This window comes from Mustela erminea, chromosome 3, assembly GCF_009829155.1.
Source record: "Mustela erminea isolate mMusErm1 chromosome 3, mMusErm1.Pri, whole genome shotgun sequence".
NCBI lineage: Eukaryota > Metazoa > Chordata > Mammalia > Carnivora > Mustelidae > Mustela > Mustela erminea.
In genome coordinates, this window is record NC_045616.1 from 58,774,259 (window position 1) to 58,796,224 (window position 21,966).

Consider the following 21,966-nt stretch of genomic DNA (forward strand, 5'->3'; position numbering starts at 1 on the left):
TGCAGGGCATTATGTTCTTTACCGATTTGACTTGATTAAAATGTAAGGGAAAGAATTATTACACTTACTTAATCATATGTGGCACAGTAACTTTGGAATTCTCTTCAAATACTATAGTCATTAAACCATTACACCGTATATTGTCCACACACTGTGAAATTAAAAAACAAACAATTTCAACCCACATGAAAACCTAGGCAGATCATAGAGTCTCAGAATTGTCTACAACCACAAAAACAAGCTGAGTTTCTCATTCTGTCTGTACACAGACACACAGACACACAGACACACACACACACACACACTCAGCAGTATATAAACATTATACGTTAACAAACAGATGCAGTACCCAGACACCCAAACTGTATACCTGGCAAACACCTGAGGAGAGATATAAGAGCTGTTCTCCTGGATTGTACTGCCTAAGGACTCTGGCCCCAAAGTCACATCATCACAATTCTCTGCCAGTGGCTGCCCAGTTGAGAGGTTTATATCTTCTGATGGCAATTGCCTCTGCTGTATTCATTCTCTGCCTGAGGGTGGTCTTGGGCAGGCTGAGCAGACGTGATGGCTTTCTTGAGCGGAACTCATCTTCTGTCTCACAAGTAAGCTCTACGCCTGCTTCTAAGGTGTTTTTTTTGCCAACACATCCCCACTCTTTCCTAGCTTCTCTAGCAGTTTTTATTGGCGCCATGTTGATTTGATGAGGATACATTGTGTAATTTCTCCTGCTTCTGGAATGCATTAAGCCCTGTCCATCTTTTTTCTCTTTTCTTTTTAGGAGGAAAATTCAAAAATGTTTGCTAATTTCCACTGCCTTATTTACTTATGCCTTATCAAGTTAAAAATTCCCTTTGCAATTAAAGAAGGGTTAGAGAAGGATTTATTTTGAATTACACAACTTCCCTTTGAACAAAACAGAACATGAAAAAAGATTTAAGCCATTTTAAAAATCAAAACTTATTTCCAGTTACTAGGATACTGTGTAGTGATTTATAACTGCAATTAAGTGGTGTGAAGAGGTTGATTGGTGGAGGCTGAGGGGCATGGGGAAGAGTGTTGTATGGGGATAGGACTCACACACGGACAGGGAGAGAGACAGGATAAGTGATTCTTTACCCCAGTGGCCTTCTATTCATTCTCAATGTTTCTAAAGCACAATAAGGATGCCGCTTGAGTCACCAACGCAGGAAGTCAGAGGACAGAGATGGTAGTTGGTGAGAAATGTGGAAAATGAACGATATTCCTTTAGTTTCCTTTAACATTTTAAGCAAATGGCATAGTTACACAAACAAGAGCTTTAGGATGGTTTAGGATTATAGTTTCTATGTCTAGATTTTCTATTTGGTTCTTTGACACATCGACCTGGTCCTTTTTACATAATAATGTTTTCCTTTTCCTTCCTTCCTCCTCTTCTGTCCTTCCTTCCTCTCTCTTTCTGGCTTTAATATATTTTAAACATTCTTACTTTACAGTCTTTCCCAAGTTGTCACCCTATTATCTGAAGTTCTAACAATATTAATTCTGCTGTTCACTGTGTCTTCTGACTCTTTCATGATAGGTAAGTTACTTATAAGATTTGTAATTTTTTGATTTTGAACACACTATCATGAGGCCTGAATTGTAAAGTGTTGCTAACAGAGGGACTTTTGTGTTTGCTTCTACCAAGCAGTCTTGGGATTTCAACAGTCCCCAGATTTGCTTTTATGTTAATTCCTTGCTTTGGATTTTTCACACCATGTGAATATTATGCATTTAAATTTCAAATCCATAAGCCAGAAACACATTCATTTCTTTCAAAGGAGAATTTTTCTAAAAAATCAGAACCCAAGACAAAGACGAACTTCCTTATTTCTTTTCTGGGGCTAATGGGAAGAGTTTTTTGAGTTCTTATCTCACAGAAGGGATACCCTTCCAATATCCAGGCTTAAAACAGGGAGCTTAATTGGTTTAAGGGGCCCAAGGCTACCTCAGTCCCCTTAGTTAAAACCTTTCCGGCTTGGAACCAATACTCAACCTAAAATCACTCCTAGGTCTCTAGGTCATCAGCTTATAAGGTTTCTGCTCTAACTTTAAGTTTCTTCGGTATTTCTGACAACTAGAGATTTCTGTAAAATATCACCAATCTGTAAATATCACCAGTGTATTAAAAAATTTTTATTATCCTGATTTCATATGTTAAACATTTCTGTTTTTGTAACTAGAGGGGATCTAAATCAGCTCAGTCCTCTGCACTTTCGGAATTGGAACTTGAGAGAAATATTTTAGGTCCAAAAGATATTTATGTGATTACTTTTGACCATCTCATTATCCAGTGTCATAGCTCATTCATAACTCTTCCTGATTTACTGTATGAAACATTAAAATTATTTTCAACAGAAAAAAATTTTTCACTTACGCTCAAGTTTCAGGAAATCAAAACCTACGTGCAATCTGAACCATAGCTCAAAGGCTACATAATAAAAATTCTTATTTCCAAGAGGCTCCTCAGACAGGCCCCAGTGACAACATGGGCAGACAAACAGAACTCTTGGGGGCTCTGGGTCACTAGCTCTACTTCAACAAGAGTATTCCTTTTGTATCTCACTTCCATTAGGGACTTTCAATGATACTGCACTGGAGAAAGGGTTCTCTTCTATAAAAAAGTCACACTATAATGATCAATGTATAAATATATTTATATTGGAACGCATGGTATATATACTTAGGACCATATAAGCCTGTCTTCTAGTTATGTTGGGGAAATAATTTTGGACTGAGCCCTGGGAAAATATATGCAGCTCACTCATTCAAGAAGGTCCACAATAAGCATGGTGTCACAGATCTTTAAGCATATGTTGAATTTATGTGAATCGTAGTAAACCTTGAAATTAATAGAATTAGGGCACCTGGGTGACTCAGTTGGATAAGCGACTGCCTTCAGCCCGGGTCATGATCCTGGAATCCCAGGACTCAGTCCCACATCAGGGCTCCCTGCTCCTGCTTCTCCCTCTGACCCTCCACCATCTGGAGCTCTCTCTCTCAAATAAATAAGTAAATAAATCTTTCTTTAAAAAAGAAATGAATAGAGTTAATAGAATAACATGCATATTCAAAGTAGCCCCAGGTAATTTTGATGCAACTGGCCCTTACACAATTGCTGAGAATGACAGCTCCAGCAAGGTCTTCTGAGGATCTTGCTTGAGGCCATACCTGTTCAAAGGCCACTTGTCTACTGTGATCTACCACTACCCTTTTTACCTTCTAACATTTCTAAGTAGGGGGAAGAAAGGTTAGATTCCATTTTTCTCTTTTAATTTACCTTTCATGTTAAAGTAAAAAATTCCCTATTGATTCCAGAGGAGCTATTTTAAGGGAGAAAGCATGTGAGAGTGTCATAGGTTTGTCTATGCAAGGTGTGCATTTTCACATATCTGCCCAAACCAAGCTCAGAGGTGAATTTTAATTCTGCATTTTAGTTAATACCCATAATTACAGAAAAATCTGTTTAGTACACCATTATGTATGACAAGAAGACAAGCATAAATGAATGCACTATATTGAAATGAATGGTCAAATCTTCAGCCTCAAAATTTTCCCTATAAATAGATGAAAAGGGAAGAATTATTGGTCAAGACCATTAGCTATTTGTTCATTTTGTTGGCGGTGCCAACAGTTAATTATGGCCTTCCTGGTGTAACTAAAGGTGTAATTAATCATTCAAGCAATTGTTACTTCTAAAAATTACAGCTTCAGAGAAAGAGATCTGGCAAAACCAGTCTTAATTTTTGTATTGAGTTCTTTATATGAAACTGGGATTGTATCAATATTCAGATACCACTTTATTATTTTAAATAAGAGTCATATGTGATTAGTGTAGCATGGTGCAGTAATTTAGCCAGGTGGCTTCAAATCAAGTCACAAAAAAATTAAGATCTAGCAAAATAGAGGGACAAAAATAAAATGACAAAGTAATGGGGAACATATTCATAATATGACTTGAAGGAAAATCTTTATTTTCCTAGTCTGCAGGGATAGCGCCAATGAATCAATGTCCGTCTGGCATAAACGGGTAAGAAAGAGAAATGGTAGAAAATATTAATCTCATTGATAATTATAGAAATATAAATTAAAATCAGTAGAGAATCACACTACTTTTCCACAAGATAGGAAGATGTGATAAATACCACAAAACTCAACAATGGCACAGGACTTAGAAAAAAGTTGCACAGATATTTTGCCGATGATGTAGTGAAATGATGAGTCACAGATTTCTTGCACTTTGGCAGTCTGTCAAATCATGAATCATGAAGTCATGGAAGTTACCAGACCCTCTACACCAACCTTAATTTCTGTAGAGAAGATATGTCAATAGGACCCTGAAAGGGAGAGTAACTCCCTGTAAACAATGTTTAGTACCACAACACTTATTAACGCTAAAACCTGGAATATATCCAACTATTGGGGAAAAGGTGGAAAAGTGGTATATTAATGTGATACTGTGTGCGCGTGTGTATGTGCACACGCGTTGTGTGGCCACTCAAAGACACCTCAGGAATATGAAGAATCCTCAGGAATACAGGAAGATGTAAATGAGGTAAAACATGAAAAGGATGTATATGTACACTGGGAGGCAAACTGCAAAGTTATTTCTGTATGGCAGGACTGTGGAGGTTTTAGAAGGGGAAACCACTGATTTACAGGGCAAAGGTCCTCCTCTTTAATTATGCTAAAGTGACCTGTGGAGCTTGTTAAACCTGGGTAGGGGCATGTTGTCTGGAACCTAGATTCAGGAACCTGCAAGTTTGCAAAACCCCTCAGGCAACTCTACCACCGTTATCTGTGGAAATACTTTGATAAATATTAATTTGGTGGGCTGAATGTTGACAATATTTTTAGCTCCTTTTTATGTCCACATTTTTACATATACATAATAAAATATTAAACAGTACATTTTCCAGCATTCAGTGGGCTCATCTTATTAATAATGAATATGTCCACAGACACACTGGGAGACTGACAAATAACCATCAATGTATGTATAGTGCATAATGTCCGCCATAAAACGAAAATGCTTTGCGCAGAGAACAAAGCCAGTTGAGATGCAGGCTGCTAGGTGGCAGGGTAGGCTCAATCAACAGTGGAGTACTCAGTCCCTACAACCCACTAATCAAACCCTGCACTGGCAAAATCGCTAAGAACCTCAGAGCACTCACTACTGTACTCAGCCCTTAGTAGCAGTAGACACGTGACCGCTCCGTCCTTCTTGGTACATTTTCCTCACTTGACTTCCAAGACACCATACCATCAGGGCTGTCCTACCACACTAGTGGAACCTTCTCAGGCCTCTTGCTGTTCTCCACGACTCCTAACTTAGTCCATGGCCCTTTTCTCATTTCTATCTCTACTTAACTCCCTAGGTGGTCTCACTATTCTCACAGCCTTAAACACAACCTAAATGACACAGACTCTCCCACCTGAACCTCTCCCCTAAATGCTGGACTGCTGCTCACTTAACAACTCAGTATTAATAAGTTTCTTACATCACAACTCCATGCAAATGTGTCTAACAGCCTTCCGAAACTGAACCTACCTAAAGTAAGCTTCTGACATTCACCGCAAACCTCTGTTAATGACAACTCCATTCTTCAGTGGCTCAGGACAAAAACTCTGAAGATATTCTTGATTCTTCTTTTTCTCTCACACCCCAAGGAAAAGCCCTAAGAAAACCCTGTTGGCTCTCCCTTCAAAATGAGTCTAAAATCACAACCCTCATCTCCAGTTCCATTCCTGCCATGCTGATCTGAGCCTTCAGGAACTCTCGCTGGGTTACACCAACAGCTTCTCCTTCAGCTCCCTGCTGCCACTTGTGCCCTCCACTCCCACTCTACATGCAACACAGCGGGCAAGGCGATCCCTTTAAAACTGACGTCAGATCATGAAATTCCTTTGTCAAACCCTTTAAGAGCTTTTCATCTGAATCAGAGTATAAGCTAAAGCTTGTACCAGGGCCCACAACCCCACCCCCCTGCCCTCACCTGTTGGACCTCTGTTACCTCCCTGACTTCCTCTCTTCCTATTCTCCCTCTCATACCTTCCACTTCAACCACACTGACATCATGCTATTCCTCAAAATAGGCAGTGTCTTCCTACTTCAGAGTCTTCACAATGGCTCTTCCCTTTCTCTGAAATGACTTTCCCATCATCACATATCTACATGGTATTTCCATCACTGGCTACAGGGTCTGTTTAGAGGTCTCCTGCAACCTGAGGGGACCACCGTTTTAAAAAGTGTACTGGGGGCACCTGGGTGGCTCAGTTGGTTAAGCGACTGCTTTCGGCTCGGGTCATGATTTAAGGGTCCTGGGATCGAGCCCTACATTGGGCTCTGTGCTCAGCAGGGAGTCTGGTTCTCCCCTCTCATGCTATCTCACTCTCTCAGGTAAATAGATAAAATCTTTAAAAAATGTACTGACCCACACCTACCCCCAGTAGTGCCAACTTTCCTACCCTGTCCTATCCCCTTCTAGCCTAAAACAGTAGGTATTTACTTATTACATTTATTGTGTATTTTCAAAATCCCTCTGTCTAGAATGTAAGGTCAAAAGGTCAGAGAATTTGTTGTTGTTACCTCTTTTGTTCATGATGTATAACAGGTGTCTAAGCAGTGCCTGGCATATATTATCACTGCATAAATATATTTGTTGAATGAATTAAATAATATATGTTAAAGCCACACAACACCCAGGCTCCAACAAACATAGTAATTTCATGAATTATATCATTGTCACTCAAAAAGAACTTTCCGTTAGCCTTTTTCTCCAGTTCACTTGTAGGTACAGTCTAGAAGAATTTAACATGTTAGCCATAGAAACTTGGGTAAAAATATGAAGAAGATGTATACTTCTGCCTCAAGATGGAGCCTAAGTGGGAAGACCCACTTGGATGCTTATGGCAGACAAAGCATTGTACCCTTTTTAAAAAAAACAGTTATGGGATCATCCATGCACCCAAGGATCCTTTCTTCGTAAAAATGCCTCTCCAGGCATGCTAATGAAGGTTTGGGGCTTTTATCAATTCTGTATCTTAGGAGCCCCAGTTGTACAACGAGGTAGAAGCTAGAAGCAGCTAGAAAAACACCTTTGCCTCCTCCTTTTCTCGCCATCCTTTCTACTTATCTTAGCTTCACAACACCTGCCAAATTTTGTTGCATTAAGTTGTCCACTGACCTTTCTTTTCTATTGGTCTGCCTAGCTCTTTGGGACCAGGAATCATCACTGTATCCCTGATACCCGTGTGATACCTGGCACTACATGCAGATTGCTCAACATACATTCATAGAACCGGTGACTGAGGCAGAGTTTCATAAGGGAAGAGATGTATTACAACCAGAGCCTAAAGTATTAAGTCATACAGCACAGAGCTAATGAAAGGCTTAATAAATCACCACATAGATATAATTATGCAAATACAGAAGATTCCACATTTTTTTTCTTTTTTTGACTAGAAAAGAGGTGCCTTCTCTTCAAGCTATTTATTCACCATCAGAGGAGTCCTGGGGATATATAGGCAAAAATCCAGCACTCCTGTAGAGGATGTTTAGAATGCTAATAAAAGACCTGGATTAGATTTGACTCCTGACTCAAAGCAGTTGTGTAAGTTTGGACACTTAGCCTTCCAAACCTCAGGTTCCTCACCTGTGAAATGGGCTGATACTTCTCTTTACCTTCAGAATACTATTGTCAGGATCAAATGAGATTAAGTCTATAAAATTTCTTTTGACATATAAAAAATTATTTTGCCCTCCATTGTCTATTGTTCCTCAGTTTTCAGTCACTCAGAAGAAACTCACATTTTTACCTAAGTTTTGTATATAAATTATTATGAGCTTTTCAGAAAAAAAGAAGGCATTTGAATCTACAGTATATGGTTTATCCATTTGCCCCTATCTTCCTTGAGTTAATAACAGAAAATAACGACCAAGTCTTCTTTTAATATTTGCCTTACATGAACATTTTTCTCCTATATTGGCTAATGGAGTAAAAATTAATGTGGAGCTTCAATTTAGGAACAACTAAGCCCAATCACAACTAGTTTTGACATATTTCCAATTTCTGAATACATGCAGCAATTCCTTCACTGGGCATTGTTGATCAAGGAAAAGTAAACAAATCTTGTTCCTACTTTCTCTCCATATAAAATACAGGAAAGCTCATTTTCAGGTTTCCTACAGACAGTCTCTCTTCTTTGATATGATTCTTTAATTTGTGACTTTTCACAAATTAGCTGCTTTTTTATCTCTCACCATTTTCCTGCCTCAGGAATAAGTAAGCCAAAGATGATCTAATGGGGGGGGGGGACTGTCCCTGGAGAATTTATTACTAATAGGGCAATTTTAACACAACTGATCACACTTACAGCCTGTACAAAAATGCCCAGGAATTAACAAGCAAGTGCCACATTTCAGGAAAATTTCAACCTTACAAAGAAAAACAAACAACAATAACAAATGGTCCCAGCTAACAAGATACACAGAGGTGATGGCAGATACCACAGCAACAATAATTAAATTTTTTAATAAAAACAAAATAACTAAAAATCTGCCCCCCCCCAACTTATGTGGTGAAATTAAAAAACAACACAACTTGCAGCAAATGCCACTTGCTTACCTGACTTATGTCGCTCATCCAGGCAGCTTTCTCCTGGCGTGAAGGTGCTAACAAGACTACAGTGAAAGGGGCAGAATCAGGAGGCTCCACTACTATTTTAAAATCCAGATGTCCAAATACTTGCCCAGAACCTTTGGCTTCAACACATGCAAAGCAAACAATTAGATGTGAATACAAAAATACGAGTGATAGCCACTTTCACAGAGTTCTAGTAAGAGGATCGATGTGTGTTCAAATCCAGAATCTCATTTCAGCAACATAGTACTTCTCGGGCAAGGAGAACCCCCTACTAAGCTCAGAAGTAGATAAGGAAGCTGAAGTCAGCCCGTTCCTCAGGACTAGGATCCCTGGCTCCTACTCATTTCCTGTTTTCTTTCCTTTTTTAAAAAATTTCCATAATATATAGAATTCCAACTCTCTCCAGTTCAATTCCTTTCTTCTCTGTCTGCCAGTGAAAAATGAGACAAATTCAGTAAAATATGAACTCCCAAAGATGGTTTTACGAAGTTCACAGGTTAAATAATTCAACAGAACTCTTCATGTAGAAATGAATCCAGGGGGACGCCTGGGTGGCTCAGTGGGTTAAGCCTCTGCCTTCAGCTCAGATCATGATCCCAAGGTCCTGGGATCAAGCCCCGCCTCGGCCTCTCTGCTCAGCAGGGAGCCTGCCTCCCCCTCTCTCTCTGCCTGCCTCTCTACCTACTTGTGATCTCTGCCTGTCAAATAAATAAATAAAAATCTTAAAAAAAAAAAAAAGAGAGAGAGAGAGAGAAATGACTTCAGGGAGCATATTCTCAACATCTTCCCTGTCTCCTCAACAGCCGTTCTTAGCTATAAGACGTTGCTATTCTACCATAATTCTAAGAGAAAGAATGTGACTTACAGTCATCATCACTCGCATCGGGCTCCTCAATCAACGTACATTCTATGAGAGAGAGAACCCCACCTGTCTGGAAACAAACCAATTTTTCATTAAGAGGCTGACAGTCCTGCATACGTTGGGAAGATCAGATTTATAAACCTTTGATTCAAACTGCCACAGAAGAAACCACAACAGTTCTGCATCAGAAATAATTTTTCATAGATTCCAAAACTAAATTTGGTTGTGTAAAAGTAATGACACTCACTGAACCTCATGATTCTTCTCCCTCAACCCACTCTCACTGCCAGTGTTTTATAAATTGAGCAAGTCGGTCTGTGGGAGACCAGTTGGCACCTTGAGAGTGAGCGCAACTGAGCCCACCCACCAGGAAGCGCTGCACGTGGTGGAAAGCCATCATCATGGTGCCGGGTAAGAAGTCAGGCACTACCAACAGAAGGTACAGATCGGCAAAATTTCCCTATAAGGAGCCAGACAATAAATCTTTGAGGCTTTGCAAGCCATATGATCTCTACTGCAGCTACTCAAATCTGCCATTTTAAAAAGCATGGGAGCTGCCAGACAATATGTAAACACCAGAACATGGCTGTGTGACAATAAAACTTTATTAACAGGCAGTGGGCTATGGGTCATGGTTTGCTGATAAAGCAAGGTAAAATAGCAGTTAGCAAATATTAGATCAGTACACTGCAGTGATTTAACAGGATTTTTGTAGCTCAATAGTAATCGTTCTTTCCAGGTGATGACTTTAATTGCACTTCTTTATGAAAATACACACTTAAATTTCTATAATTTTGGGTAAAATTGACAACAAAGTATATGTCAAGCTTAGCAACTGAACAGTGTCTCACTATGCACCTGTGACAATGTGGGTTTTAGGATACTAGGCATGGGGAAGCCATAATTAAATTAACCTCTGCGCCTTCAAGTGCATGGACATTAAGTGGAATAGTCACGTAAACCCGTACCTTCAGCAGATGGAGCTTTCCTCCTGAGCTTCTCGTACAAATTAAAAAGTGTTTTGTAAATAAGAAGCACTGTCTTTCTCCTTCCTTTTTCAAAGACAATGAACCCAGGCGAACTTTACTAAGTTTCCCCCTCTCAACAGAAGGTACTTGAATAAGAGAACCTGGTGATCACAAAAGTGAAGAATACACAGCAATTAAAATTCTGTCAAGTGAGAGTTGTTCTTGATGCAACACACTCTAGGGCCTGTTTCCCAAGATACCAAGGACTTATTCGACGCACCACTGGAAGTAAACCCCCACTACACTCAGAGCGGAAGAGACAAGGAACTGGGTTTTAAGGGTCCAAGTAATCCCTACGACTTTTGTAAAATACCTCAGACTTGATTTTCATCTATAAGATTTAAATTAAGTTTGAAAGAAAGCCAAACTGGAATTCAAACAAGGCACTTCTGCCATCTGTCCCTTGGTGATCTGATCTCAGTGCACTTATTTACTTAAGAATAAGATACAGGGGTGCCTGCATGGCTCAGCGGGTTAAGCCTCTGCCTTCAGCTCAGGTCATGATCTCAGGGTCCTGGGATCGAGTCCCACATCGAGGCCCACATCGAGCCCCATATCGGGCTCTCTGCTCAGCAAGGAGCCTGCTTTCCCCTCTCTCTCTCTCTCTGTCTACCTCTCTGCCTACTTGTGATCTGTCAAATGAATAAATAGAATCTTAAAAAAAAAGAATAAGATAATACTGTATAATTACACATGATAATAATAACAACATAATAAGAAGAAAATAGAATTTATTCTTCCTGAGGCCATGAAGATAGACAAGGAGCATTTTAGTAGAGTTTACCTTGTATTTAAAAAATAAAATTTACAAAGCATGTATATCATAAAGACACACAGATTATATAATTCGATGCCATTTAGTTAGTTTTTAAAGGGCAGCTATTTCAAGTAATATTTAAATTATATGTGATGGGGTACCTGGGTGGCTCAGTCGGCTGCGTGTCTCTTAATTTCACCTCAGGCCGTGACCTTGTGTTCTGGGATCAGAACCCACACAGGCTCTGAGCTAGGTATGGGTTCTCTCTCTCTCTCTCTGCTCCTCTCCCCTCGTGCTCTCATGCATGCTCTCTCTCTCTCAAATAAAATTTTAATAAATAAATAAAGTGTGAGAAAAATTCCTTGTGGAATCTAAATGGAAAAGAAGTCATGAAGTCTATACCAGAGCATTTCTGTGAGCAAACCTGTCTTCCATTCAATGTGAGAAGCTGTACAGAGACTTTATAATTTCACCCTAATAATGACCTCCTGTCACCACAAAATGAAATTCCAGTCTAAGTTAGATATCAAACTAAAAAGTACTAGGAATGATTCTTGCAAATACCTTGACTTCTGAACTACCTTGAGTCAGCAATATTTCTACTAAATATCCTAAATGCAGCCTTACAAAGGCACATATCAGTCTCATAAGAACCATTAAATGCACATCCAACCCTTTACTATTAACAGGAGTCAGCACTAAAAAAAAACGAGATTGCAGGCAACCTCATTTCCACCTCATACATTTTCTGCACTTATTGTTTTTTAATGAGCACAGATTACTTCCATAAGTGGTGAAAACTCCACTAAAATGGTTCATATAGTGGGGCTGCCTGACAGAGGCAAAGTAGGCAGCTATTGGGGGGTGGGGCAAAGAATAGCACAGAAGGAGTGCTGGGGGAGGGTGTGGGACTGGGGAACACGGGGCAGGAGAAGGCTTGATTCCATTGAAGGGAATGGGCAAGGGGAAAGGGAAAGGAGGAGGTGAGGCAAGTGGGAGGAAGCTGTCAGAGAGCGCAGGCAGCAAGTTATTAAATTTCAAGAGTAAAGGGCGGGTGCAGAGCAGAAGGCAGAATGCCTAGAGAAGTAAATGAGTGAGTAACGGCAGAAGGATTGTACAGGAGCTGGAATGAAAGCCAGAGGAGCTCTTTCAGAGGACCTGGCTTGTCCCTCATTCAAAGAAGGGGAAACTGAGGCCCGAGGGGCTAAGCAGCTCTCTTAAGATCACACCAGAGTGAGTGGCCCCACCAGGAGACAGCGGCGGATTCAGCAACATTAAAGCTGATCCTTGGAAAGGAACTGGAGGGGAGAAGACAGTACATTCTAGCTTTGCCATGAGTGGTGGTGAGATCATTTAGGGCAAAGTGAAAGCCTGGACCTTAAGACAAATAATCCTGGTGGATAAACAGGTGTAGGAATCGTTTTCAGAAAGGTTCTAAGCCAAGTTCATTAAGACTTAATACCGTGTGTTGCTAAGCACTTCTAGCATTTAATGATTTTGTTAAACAGAAATTACAGAATACACTGTTAGCTCATATACTAGTAATACTGTTATTTTCACCTTTCAGGTAAAAAAATAAATAAATGTTTCCTTGGTAACGATATGCTAATCTGCTTGATCTGTAACTGTTCATCTCGCTATGCACATTATGTATATACAGAAGTCTATACATCAGTATAAAAAGTGAGCAATTTCAACACCATTATTTGGTTTATAAAATAATCATAAGGGAAAAAACACATTAGGTGGCTTTTTTTTTTTTTCTCACATTTCATTTTAAGTTTGACCTGGTGTTTCAACACAACTATAAGACTTGGAGAATCCTCTCTAGTTAATACAAATTAAAGGAATACTTAGTATTAAATTAGTGATTCCTCAATAACAGGCCATTGCTGCAACACAGTCTCTTGCATCTCTATCTTTGGTCAACCTAATAATTGGGGCAATTTACAACAAAGCTTCTGTTAATTCAATCACTAATTCCAAAAGAGTGGCATTCAAGACTGGGTAATGACCTTATTCTTCATTCTACTCAGTACTGAGAAGCAACGAAGAGCCATTTCCAGGTTATGGTTAGGTATTTGAGAAGGTACAATTATTTCCAGACCCCATATTACAATTCCAAAGAACGCTGCTATACTGAAAGGACATAATTCCCAGTCTGGGAATGATTAAGATACCACAGAATTCTAGGTCTCATTCTCAAAGCATTTAGCTCTGAACTTGGTCACCTTGACTTAAGGATACTGATTCACATTTCCACAAGACGTTGACTATGCATAATGTGTTTAGTGCAAAATGTCAATTTAGAGCACCTTCTAGTCTACTGAATATTCATATATATTTTATGTTATTGAAAAACAGAAACTCATTGCAAAATTTAGATCTTGGTTTTTAAATTTACATTATACTCTCACAGGCACTAGTCTAGATAGATGCTCTTGGAGTCCCATCAGTTCGTGTAATCCTCACCACATCCCTATAAGCTGGGTACTATTAACTCCAATGTAAGGAGAGCAAACTGAGGCCAAGGAAGGTTAAGTAAATTGCCCAGTATCCTACAGCAAGGAAGTAGAGGAGGCAGGATTTGACCTCCAGTGACATGGTTATACTGCCTCCCTATTATTGCTTTGGACTCTCACACTTTAGTTCAACAAACTTTGAGTAGATTTTAGAAAATAAATGACATTATCTGACCACAGTACGATATAGTCTTTTCCATCCTGCTCATCAACTGTTTAATAATTAGAAACAATTTACAACAGAGCTTCTGTTATTTCAATCAGTAAATTCCCACAGATTGACAGCTGAGATTAGCTGATGCCCCTATCCCAAGGAGACCTTTTGGATGACCTCGATGGCCTCTTTTTTCTAGTCCTCAGAACAAGAATTCATTTAAGATCAAAACTACACATATATTTGTGCACGCACCCCCCACACACATACACACACACACACACACACACACACACACACACTGAAACGTACCTCATACCATCCCTAAAAGTATATAACACAAATACCAGTGGACAATTAGAGCTAAGTTGTTGTCCCTTTAAAAAAATATATAGAATCCTTCAAAGTTTAAAAGGATAAGAAACCCACCTCACTGGGTTTCTTAAAGTCTGTTAAGGGTATTTAGGAGAAGTGATAACAGGAACAACCAAAGCAAAACAATGTACACTTCCCAAGTTATGTATAATTGTATTATGTATATTTATATTTATATAATTATGTATATTTATAATTGTATTATGTATAATTGGATTCCTTTCTACTTTCACATTCAGGTTTGGTTTTTTAAAACCAACTTTATTGAATAATTCCTAAACACACTAACCAGGCAAATACAGGAAAATACTGTAAAGACAAATCATTATATCAACATCAATACAATAATAACATTAAATATCTTAATAGCTGACAGAAGCGCTTTAAACATGGGGCACAAACAAGCAACCAATAACATCTGGACAAGAATCAAAGGGAGAGGCAGCTCATGAGTGCTTTTCCTCCAGGTGCATTGAAAAAAAAAGACTTATTCAATATACTCGGCCTTCCAGCATTTTTCATTAGAGATGTCTTTTTTCAAACTTAGACAAGAGCAGTCTAAGTTTGTAGAAATAAATATTTATGCATAATACTACTTTTCAATCAAAAGGCCTTTCAGAAATAAAATACTAGTTACAGAAACATTTGTTTGCATTCTCACATATTATAAAGCTCTAGTCAGTTAGTATTTTTTTCATGAATTCCAAATACAAGAAAAATACAAAACAAGACATCTAACAACCAAAACTGCAACTCAGCAAGCAATTCAATTTACTCCAATGCCCGTCTTTCAGGTATGTATAATGGAAAGCAGCATATAAGGCAGGAGAGAATTCATAAACACAGCCCTCCAGAGTTACAATGGCTAGGAGTGACAAGCGTGCCAACGTGTACCTGTAATAAACAAGAGGATGAAACCCATGCATGAGGAGGGAGGGGCCTCAAAACGAGGAGGAAGTTAAATTCGTTCTAACTGGAGGGAAGGGGAGAGTAAGATTAGAAGAAAATTGTAAAAGGCTCCCTAGAGGAGTCTGACCTGAGCCCGGAAGGACAAGCCAAACTTTGATAGGCACAGAAGGGATGGATAAGGGCAGTCCCTGTCCCCAGGCTGGGGACAGTGCACGGGAAGGCACAGAGCCAGGCAAGGGCCAGGAAGGCAGGAAGCCATGTGTGAGCACACTCTGTGCGGAGGAACCGAGGGGCTTAGGAAGGCCTCATGTTTTTTAGCATTATATGCCACTAGCTTTAAAGAAAAATCACTATCAAAAGTCACAAATGAGAAAAGTTATCATTTCCTAAAATATACTTCCAAACATTAACATATGTGTCATTTCTCTCTCTGTAAATAAATCATGGAAAACAGAAGAGCACGCGTTACATTTTTTCAAGTATTTTGTGCAAAAAAATGTATGTTTGCAGCTCAAACAATGTCTTGTTTGATGAGGTAAAAAAAAATGCTAAGCAGCACATTTTGGTAGGCAACGGAAATGCAAATATCTTCAAGCGATACTGGCACATTAGGAACAGAAACCACATTAAAGGTTAATCCTAGTTCTAAAGGTATACGCCACCAAGTTCAAAGTTATGAATGTGCTCAACGTATCGTCACAAACCAACGCCATGGGGCATGCTCCCTTCCCTCTGAACACCTGAGCAACGAAAAGGGACTTAGGATGAGGTTCCGGGCCCTGAAGGGAGATGCGCTGTGAGGCTGCTGCTTCTCTACTGTGTCAACATTTCAGAAGCTTCGTATACTAAGTGATGCTGGCAAAGCACCCATCCCACAGACAAGACACATTCACCGTCACCCAAGCCTGGCAGGGGTCAAGAGACATTTCCCTGGGCAACTAGAGTTGCCAAGGGGATCAAATCATATCATGTGGGGCTGATCCAGAAGTGCTGATGAAGAAGGGGAACAAGAGACAGCTGTGTTCACTTCGGACCTTGTCCCCACCGCTATGTGAGAGGGCTTTGAGTAACGCAAGTTTCTCTTGGGCCTTGGCCTGCATATCGTCGCCACCCGGCACTGCCACTCTCATCGGCCAGACCGAGCTGTCCTCCTTGGAGCTGTAGAGAATGTCTGGTCCACTGAGGAGGAGAGTCCAGTCAGAATGTAATTTACTGTCCCACTCGTGCTTTACTATTATTGTGTTGCTGTTTTTCATGGCCCCTGAAAAGAAACAGCACAAAGGTGGGCCTCAACCACAGCCTCGGTCAAGGCCATGGGGCTGTCCTGCATGGACAGCATCACTCGCACAGCTACGTTAAACCTGCTCCAAAATGCCTTCCGGGATCTGCCGGTGATAATGTGACAGTCAGAGATATCGCCAAGACCACGGGCCCACCGAATGAGGACTTACCTTGGCGGATGAAAGTCTGGCTGGTGTCCAGCAAAATATCACAGCCCTCTACGATCATTCTTTCTATGGCAAGGTTCTTCCTTATGTTTTCAGTGTCGCTCACTTCATCGTGCATTATCCTGTCAAGACACAGCACGGAGAGACCACAGGGAGAGAGATCTATAGCCTGAGCCGGTACGCAAAGAGCGCTACCTGGGAAGCTCAGTGTTGAACTTGGATCAGTGTGACTGGGGCTGTGGGGAGAGCAGACTTCTAAGCTTCAAGCGGTCACGACGCAGACCAAAGCCAATGTACGTTACGGTTCTAAATGACAAGTGGGCCAGAAACCAATGAGCACCCTGGGGATGCTGCTTATAAATGCAACAGGAAAACAACCTATTATTTTATGAACACCTTCCTTCACTGAAATTATAATGCCATTTCTTAGAGGTGGAACAAATTAGAGAACTCTATACTATTTATTCCATATAAGCTAAAGGAACACAGATGTAAATAATTCACTGAAACAGTGAAAAGTCATAAAAAATCCAAAATACACATTCTCTAGCTTCTTGCCAAATATGAACACAAAGACACAACTAAAAATCATTTTCCTATTATGCAAAGAGAAATGTTAACATTTTCGAACTTAAATCCAAATGCACCTATAATCTCAATTACATAAACCCACATGCTATAAAAACATTTTCAAAGGTAAAAAAGTATTTTATTCTTGGTTAAAATTAATGTGTATACTGATTCAGCACCATCTGAAGGGCTAGCTTTTCACATTCAGGCGAATCTGAGAAGCTGGGCTGTGTCTTGCTTCTTGTTCCCTAGATATCTATATCTATATCTATATCTATATCTATATCTATATCTATATCTATATCTAGATATGATTTCCACAGAGACCAGCGTGCTGCTTTCTTGAAACAAGCCTTTATCATACGTTCTCCACATACCTGGACAGTTCCTCTAGTTTCGATTTAGCAAACTCCAGACTTTTCCTTTCCACGTGCTCGTGGGGTGTATGAGCGAGGAGTTCATGAAGTGTGATGATATACCTAGGGATCTAAACGCAAATAAGGGCCAGCATGAGCAAGAGGTCAGGATCAGCAGCCCTGAGACGTTCTCTCCTGGGCCGTCAACATGTCTGAGAAGCGCATCTCTACTTCTACGTTTTTTTTTTTTTAATTATTTTTTTTTAAGATTTTATTTATTTATTTGACAGAGACAGATCACAAGTAGGCAGAGAGGCAGGCAGAGAGAGAGAGAGAGGAGGAAGCAGGCTCCCTGCTGAGCAGAGAGCCCGATGCGGGACTCGATCCCAGGACCCTGGGATCATGACCTGAGCCGAAGGCAGAGGCTTTAACCCACTGAGCCACCCAGGCGCCCCTACTTCTACGGTTTTGAAACGAACTATGCTTCAAGCTTCACACACACACACACACACACACACACACTCATCAAGAACACTAGAGAAGAGTGACAAAACATTATGTTCCAAAGAAACACTTGTTTCTTTAGTTTTTTTTTTAAATATAATCATATATCTTAATCATAAGATTTGAAAATTGGTTCATAGGGAAACATGCACTGCTTATCAAGTCATGTAAGCTTTATTTTAGATACATTTGTTCATGATTTTTTTTACCGGAGAGAGAGAGAGAGAGAGCGTGAGTGAGAGGAGGGACAGACAGAGAGAGAGAGAGGGACAAGCAGACTCCCAGCTGAGCAGGGAGCCCCACATGGGGCTCAGTCCCAAGACCCTAAGATCATAACCTAAACCAAAGTCAGATGCTTAACTGATCGAGTCATCCAGGCAACCTCACAATTTTTGTTTTTAAATTCACAATCCTACTGCAATGTTCTCTTGAAGAATAAAAACTTGAGAGAAGATATATTCACCTTTATCACATTCTCATCCTACTTTACCTTAACTCATCCTTCTAGCAGTAAAAACATGGTTTAATTATATTATTTACTTATACTTTCGTTTCTGGATAAACTGTCTGAATTCTGTCAAAAGCAAAAACTCCACCAGCCCTATGAAGGTTTTAACAGAACTCATAGAGATGTAACACAACTCATAGTGATCCTACATATTCATTTCCTACTGACTTACCTACTAAAATTTCTTAGAAAACTGGGGCAGTGGGATTAATTTTAATAACAACATGCTTGGGGCACCTGGGTGGCTCAGTGGGTTAAGCCTCTGCCTTCCACTCAGGTCATGATCTCAGGGTCCTGAGATTGAGCCCTGCATCAGGTTCTCTGCTTGGCAGGGAACCTGCTTTTTCCTCACTCTCTGCCTGCTGCTCTGCCTATTTGTGACCCTCTCTCTATCAAATAAATAAATAAATAAAATCTTTTTTTTTTTTTTAAGATTTTATTTGTTCATTTGACAGACAGAAATCCCAAGTAGGCAGAGAGAGAGGAGGAAGCAGAGAGCCCGATGCAGGACTCGATCCCAGGACCCCAAGATCATGACCTGAGCCGAAGGCAGCGGCTTAACCCACTAAGCCACCCAGGTGCCCCTAAAATCAATCTTAAAAAGAATAAAAAATAACATGCTTGAACAGCAGGTACTGTAACACTGCCCACTATGGGTCAGATTGGAGCTCAAGGTTGGAGGGGGCAACCCAAACCTTCACAGCAATGTAAGGGTTATTTCCCCATTTTATAGAAAAAAGGTGGCAACAAATTGTGAAGCTTTGTGTCCGGTAACTTGCCCAAGGTAGTCTCACAGTCAATGCCAGAGCCAGCCATCATCATGGCTCTCACTGGTGCACAAGCCCATCGGGTCTCTTCTGTGGGGCCTGGCGTCTCACTGGGTGGGCCCTCAAAAGGACTTCTGAGAATGAAGGAAGTAACACAGCCTCCCAGGGTGCCGTGGCTAGCGCCTTCCCTCCTGTCCCGAGGTGTTGGCAGCTCAGTGCACAGGTCTGCTTTTGCTCTCGTGCAGGTGGTGGCCTTCGCTGGGTTACTCAGTATCGTCTGCTGAAGGCCCATATTTATGCATGAGCGCAAAGGGCAGTGCCATCAGCACAGTCATGGATCTGCCCCGATACTCTGGGACTGCGTCCTAGGAGATGTCATCACATCAAGGTTTTGGAAGCACAGATGGACTCTGTAGAAGAGGGAGATCCCTCCCCCTGTACAGCATGGGGAGGACCCTTTCTGTCTCTCCATTCCATAAAACCTTCCCTGGTTAAGGCCCCTGGGATACGTAGACTTTCACACATCTCTTCTGCACAACGCCATGATGGATACCAGTTTGCTTCTAAGTCAGCAGTCCTCCAAGAAAATCCAGGCAATCAACAGCTAATGCATTACATTTTTCATAACAAAGAAGGCAGGAGTGGGAGAGCCTGACACTTATAATGCAGGCACTAAAAACCCACAAAACTAAGTTTAGTCAATAGCTTCATGATCTTCCCCCATTAATTAAATCTATTTTAGAGAGCTCCTTGGCTAAGATTCAAGTAGATGGATTTGAAATTCAGCGACTGGCCCTTTCTCCTTTCTGGTGGAGGAACAAACAAGCCTAAAGCTGCTAAAAAGCTGGGCAAGAATGTTCTGCAGAGAAGTGGACGACTCTCCACAGAGCTCATGTGTATATTCAAGAGCCGATTAGAAATCCGTTCCCCACCAGAAACCAAGAATCACAGTAAGTGCACTCCAGACGAATCTTGATTCTCCTTTCAGTTATGGAACAATACTTGTCACTCTGTAGACATTAATTAGCTTGCTCTCCAATGACAGGGACTAGGTGGCCAGAGCAGCAAGTGGCTACTTTCTGGAGAACATCTCACAGCACTGTCCTCATTGGGGGCAGACTGCGTGATTGGCTTCCCAATGGGCTCATGAGCGGCTGAAGCCAATTTAAACAGTACCCATTAAGCCACTGTCTTTGCTAATTAAAAATTATATTAGTGACTACATTATCTTCCATAACAAATTTTTTTCTTGGCAACACTTGGACTTATTGGTCTGATAGTTCAATTGAGAACAAATTGAACTATCATCCAAATTCTACAATTCCTCCATGCTTCTATAGCTCAACATAGGACATTAACAGCAGCAATGGACTTGACAGAGAGGCCAGAAATCACACTTTTCTCTCTTTTTTTATTTTTTTTTAAGATTTTATTTATTTATTTGGCAGAGAGAGAGAGAGAGAGACTACAAGAGAGGGAACACAAGCACAGGGAGTGGGAGAGGGACGAGCAGGTTTCCCGCAGGAGCAGGGAGCCAGATGCAGGGCTCCATCCCAGGACTCTGGGATCATGACCTGAGCCAAAGGCAGATGCTTAATGACTGAGTCACCCAGGCGCCCCACACTTTTCTCTTCTATACATACACAAGCTAAAGCTGCCAATTGGCTCTCCCCTGTGCCCACACCAATCTCTGCCTCCATGTCTAGACTAAAGAAGTCTGGCCAGAGGGCCCTTGGTGGGTCAGGCCCCTCCATGGCTGCCTTATACCAAAAGAACCATAGTGCCTCCGCCTCTGGCCTCCACTAGAGCAAGGTGGAGGTGGCGACATACCATGGCACAGGAACGTAGAGGGAAGTAGCAACTTCATCTCAGGTGAATATTCAAAGGGAGAGTTGTGAAAGTCACATGGAACGTTCAGGGAGGTACCTGGCTCCCTTTAGAGGAGTTAGACCCTCTGAGGGAGCCAACGCTTCCATGACTCATTTGTGAAAGAACCCAAAAGGAACAAGAAGGACAGATTGAATCTAGTGACAGAAAACCTTCAAGCTTCTAGAAAGGGCAATTTTCCCCCAAGTGTCCCATAGGGTCACTCCTACGGAGGAAGAAGGCAGGAAGGAGACACCAAGTCAACAAGACAGAGAAGAGACATCCAAGGAGAATGAGGCTTTTAGGAGCAAATTCTGATGGTTTTCCCTCTTGCTCTGTTCAAAATAGTTATAGGGAAGCAAATAAATAAACAGCACAATTCCATGTTCTTTCAATTTGTACATTTCTTGCAGATTGGACAAACTTAGCTAAATTCAAGTTTGAGGTTTCTCCCAGAACAATGGCTCTCACAACCAGTGCCTTTGGTCTGGAAGAAGCCAGAGAATCTCAACATCGGACCCTTCAGCTAAATTCTAGGGTTTGAGGCCACCGCAGTGTTGGGGTAAGGGTTCTTGGACAAACACCAGGCTCCTTGCAGTGCCACATAGTTACCCAAACTTCCAGAACCGATATAGTCCCCCTGGGATCACAGAGTCAGATGGGAAATGACTAAA

The 21,966-nt window shown here is 40.9% G+C and overlaps 1 protein-coding gene across 2 annotated transcripts in view; it reads right to left on the reverse strand.

Annotated features, from left to right (window-relative positions):
- The window catches only part of RASGRF2 (Ras protein specific guanine nucleotide releasing factor 2), a 251,133-nt gene that overhangs the window by 115,931 nt on the left and 113,236 nt on the right, over positions 1-21,966 (reverse strand). For both annotated transcript variants that reach the window (XM_032335831.1, XM_032335830.1), the window contains exons 8-13: positions 17,669-17,778; positions 16,725-16,843; positions 10,497-10,657; positions 9,532-9,598; positions 8,649-8,785; positions 69-151 (exon numbers count right to left, since the gene is read on the reverse strand). In XM_032335831.1, the coding sequence (XP_032191722.1) occupies positions 69-151; positions 8,649-8,785; positions 9,532-9,598; positions 10,497-10,657; positions 16,725-16,843; positions 17,669-17,778 (677 nt within the window). The remainder of the gene's footprint in view (positions 1-68; positions 152-8,648; positions 8,786-9,531; positions 9,599-10,496; positions 10,658-16,724; positions 16,844-17,668; positions 17,779-21,966) is intronic.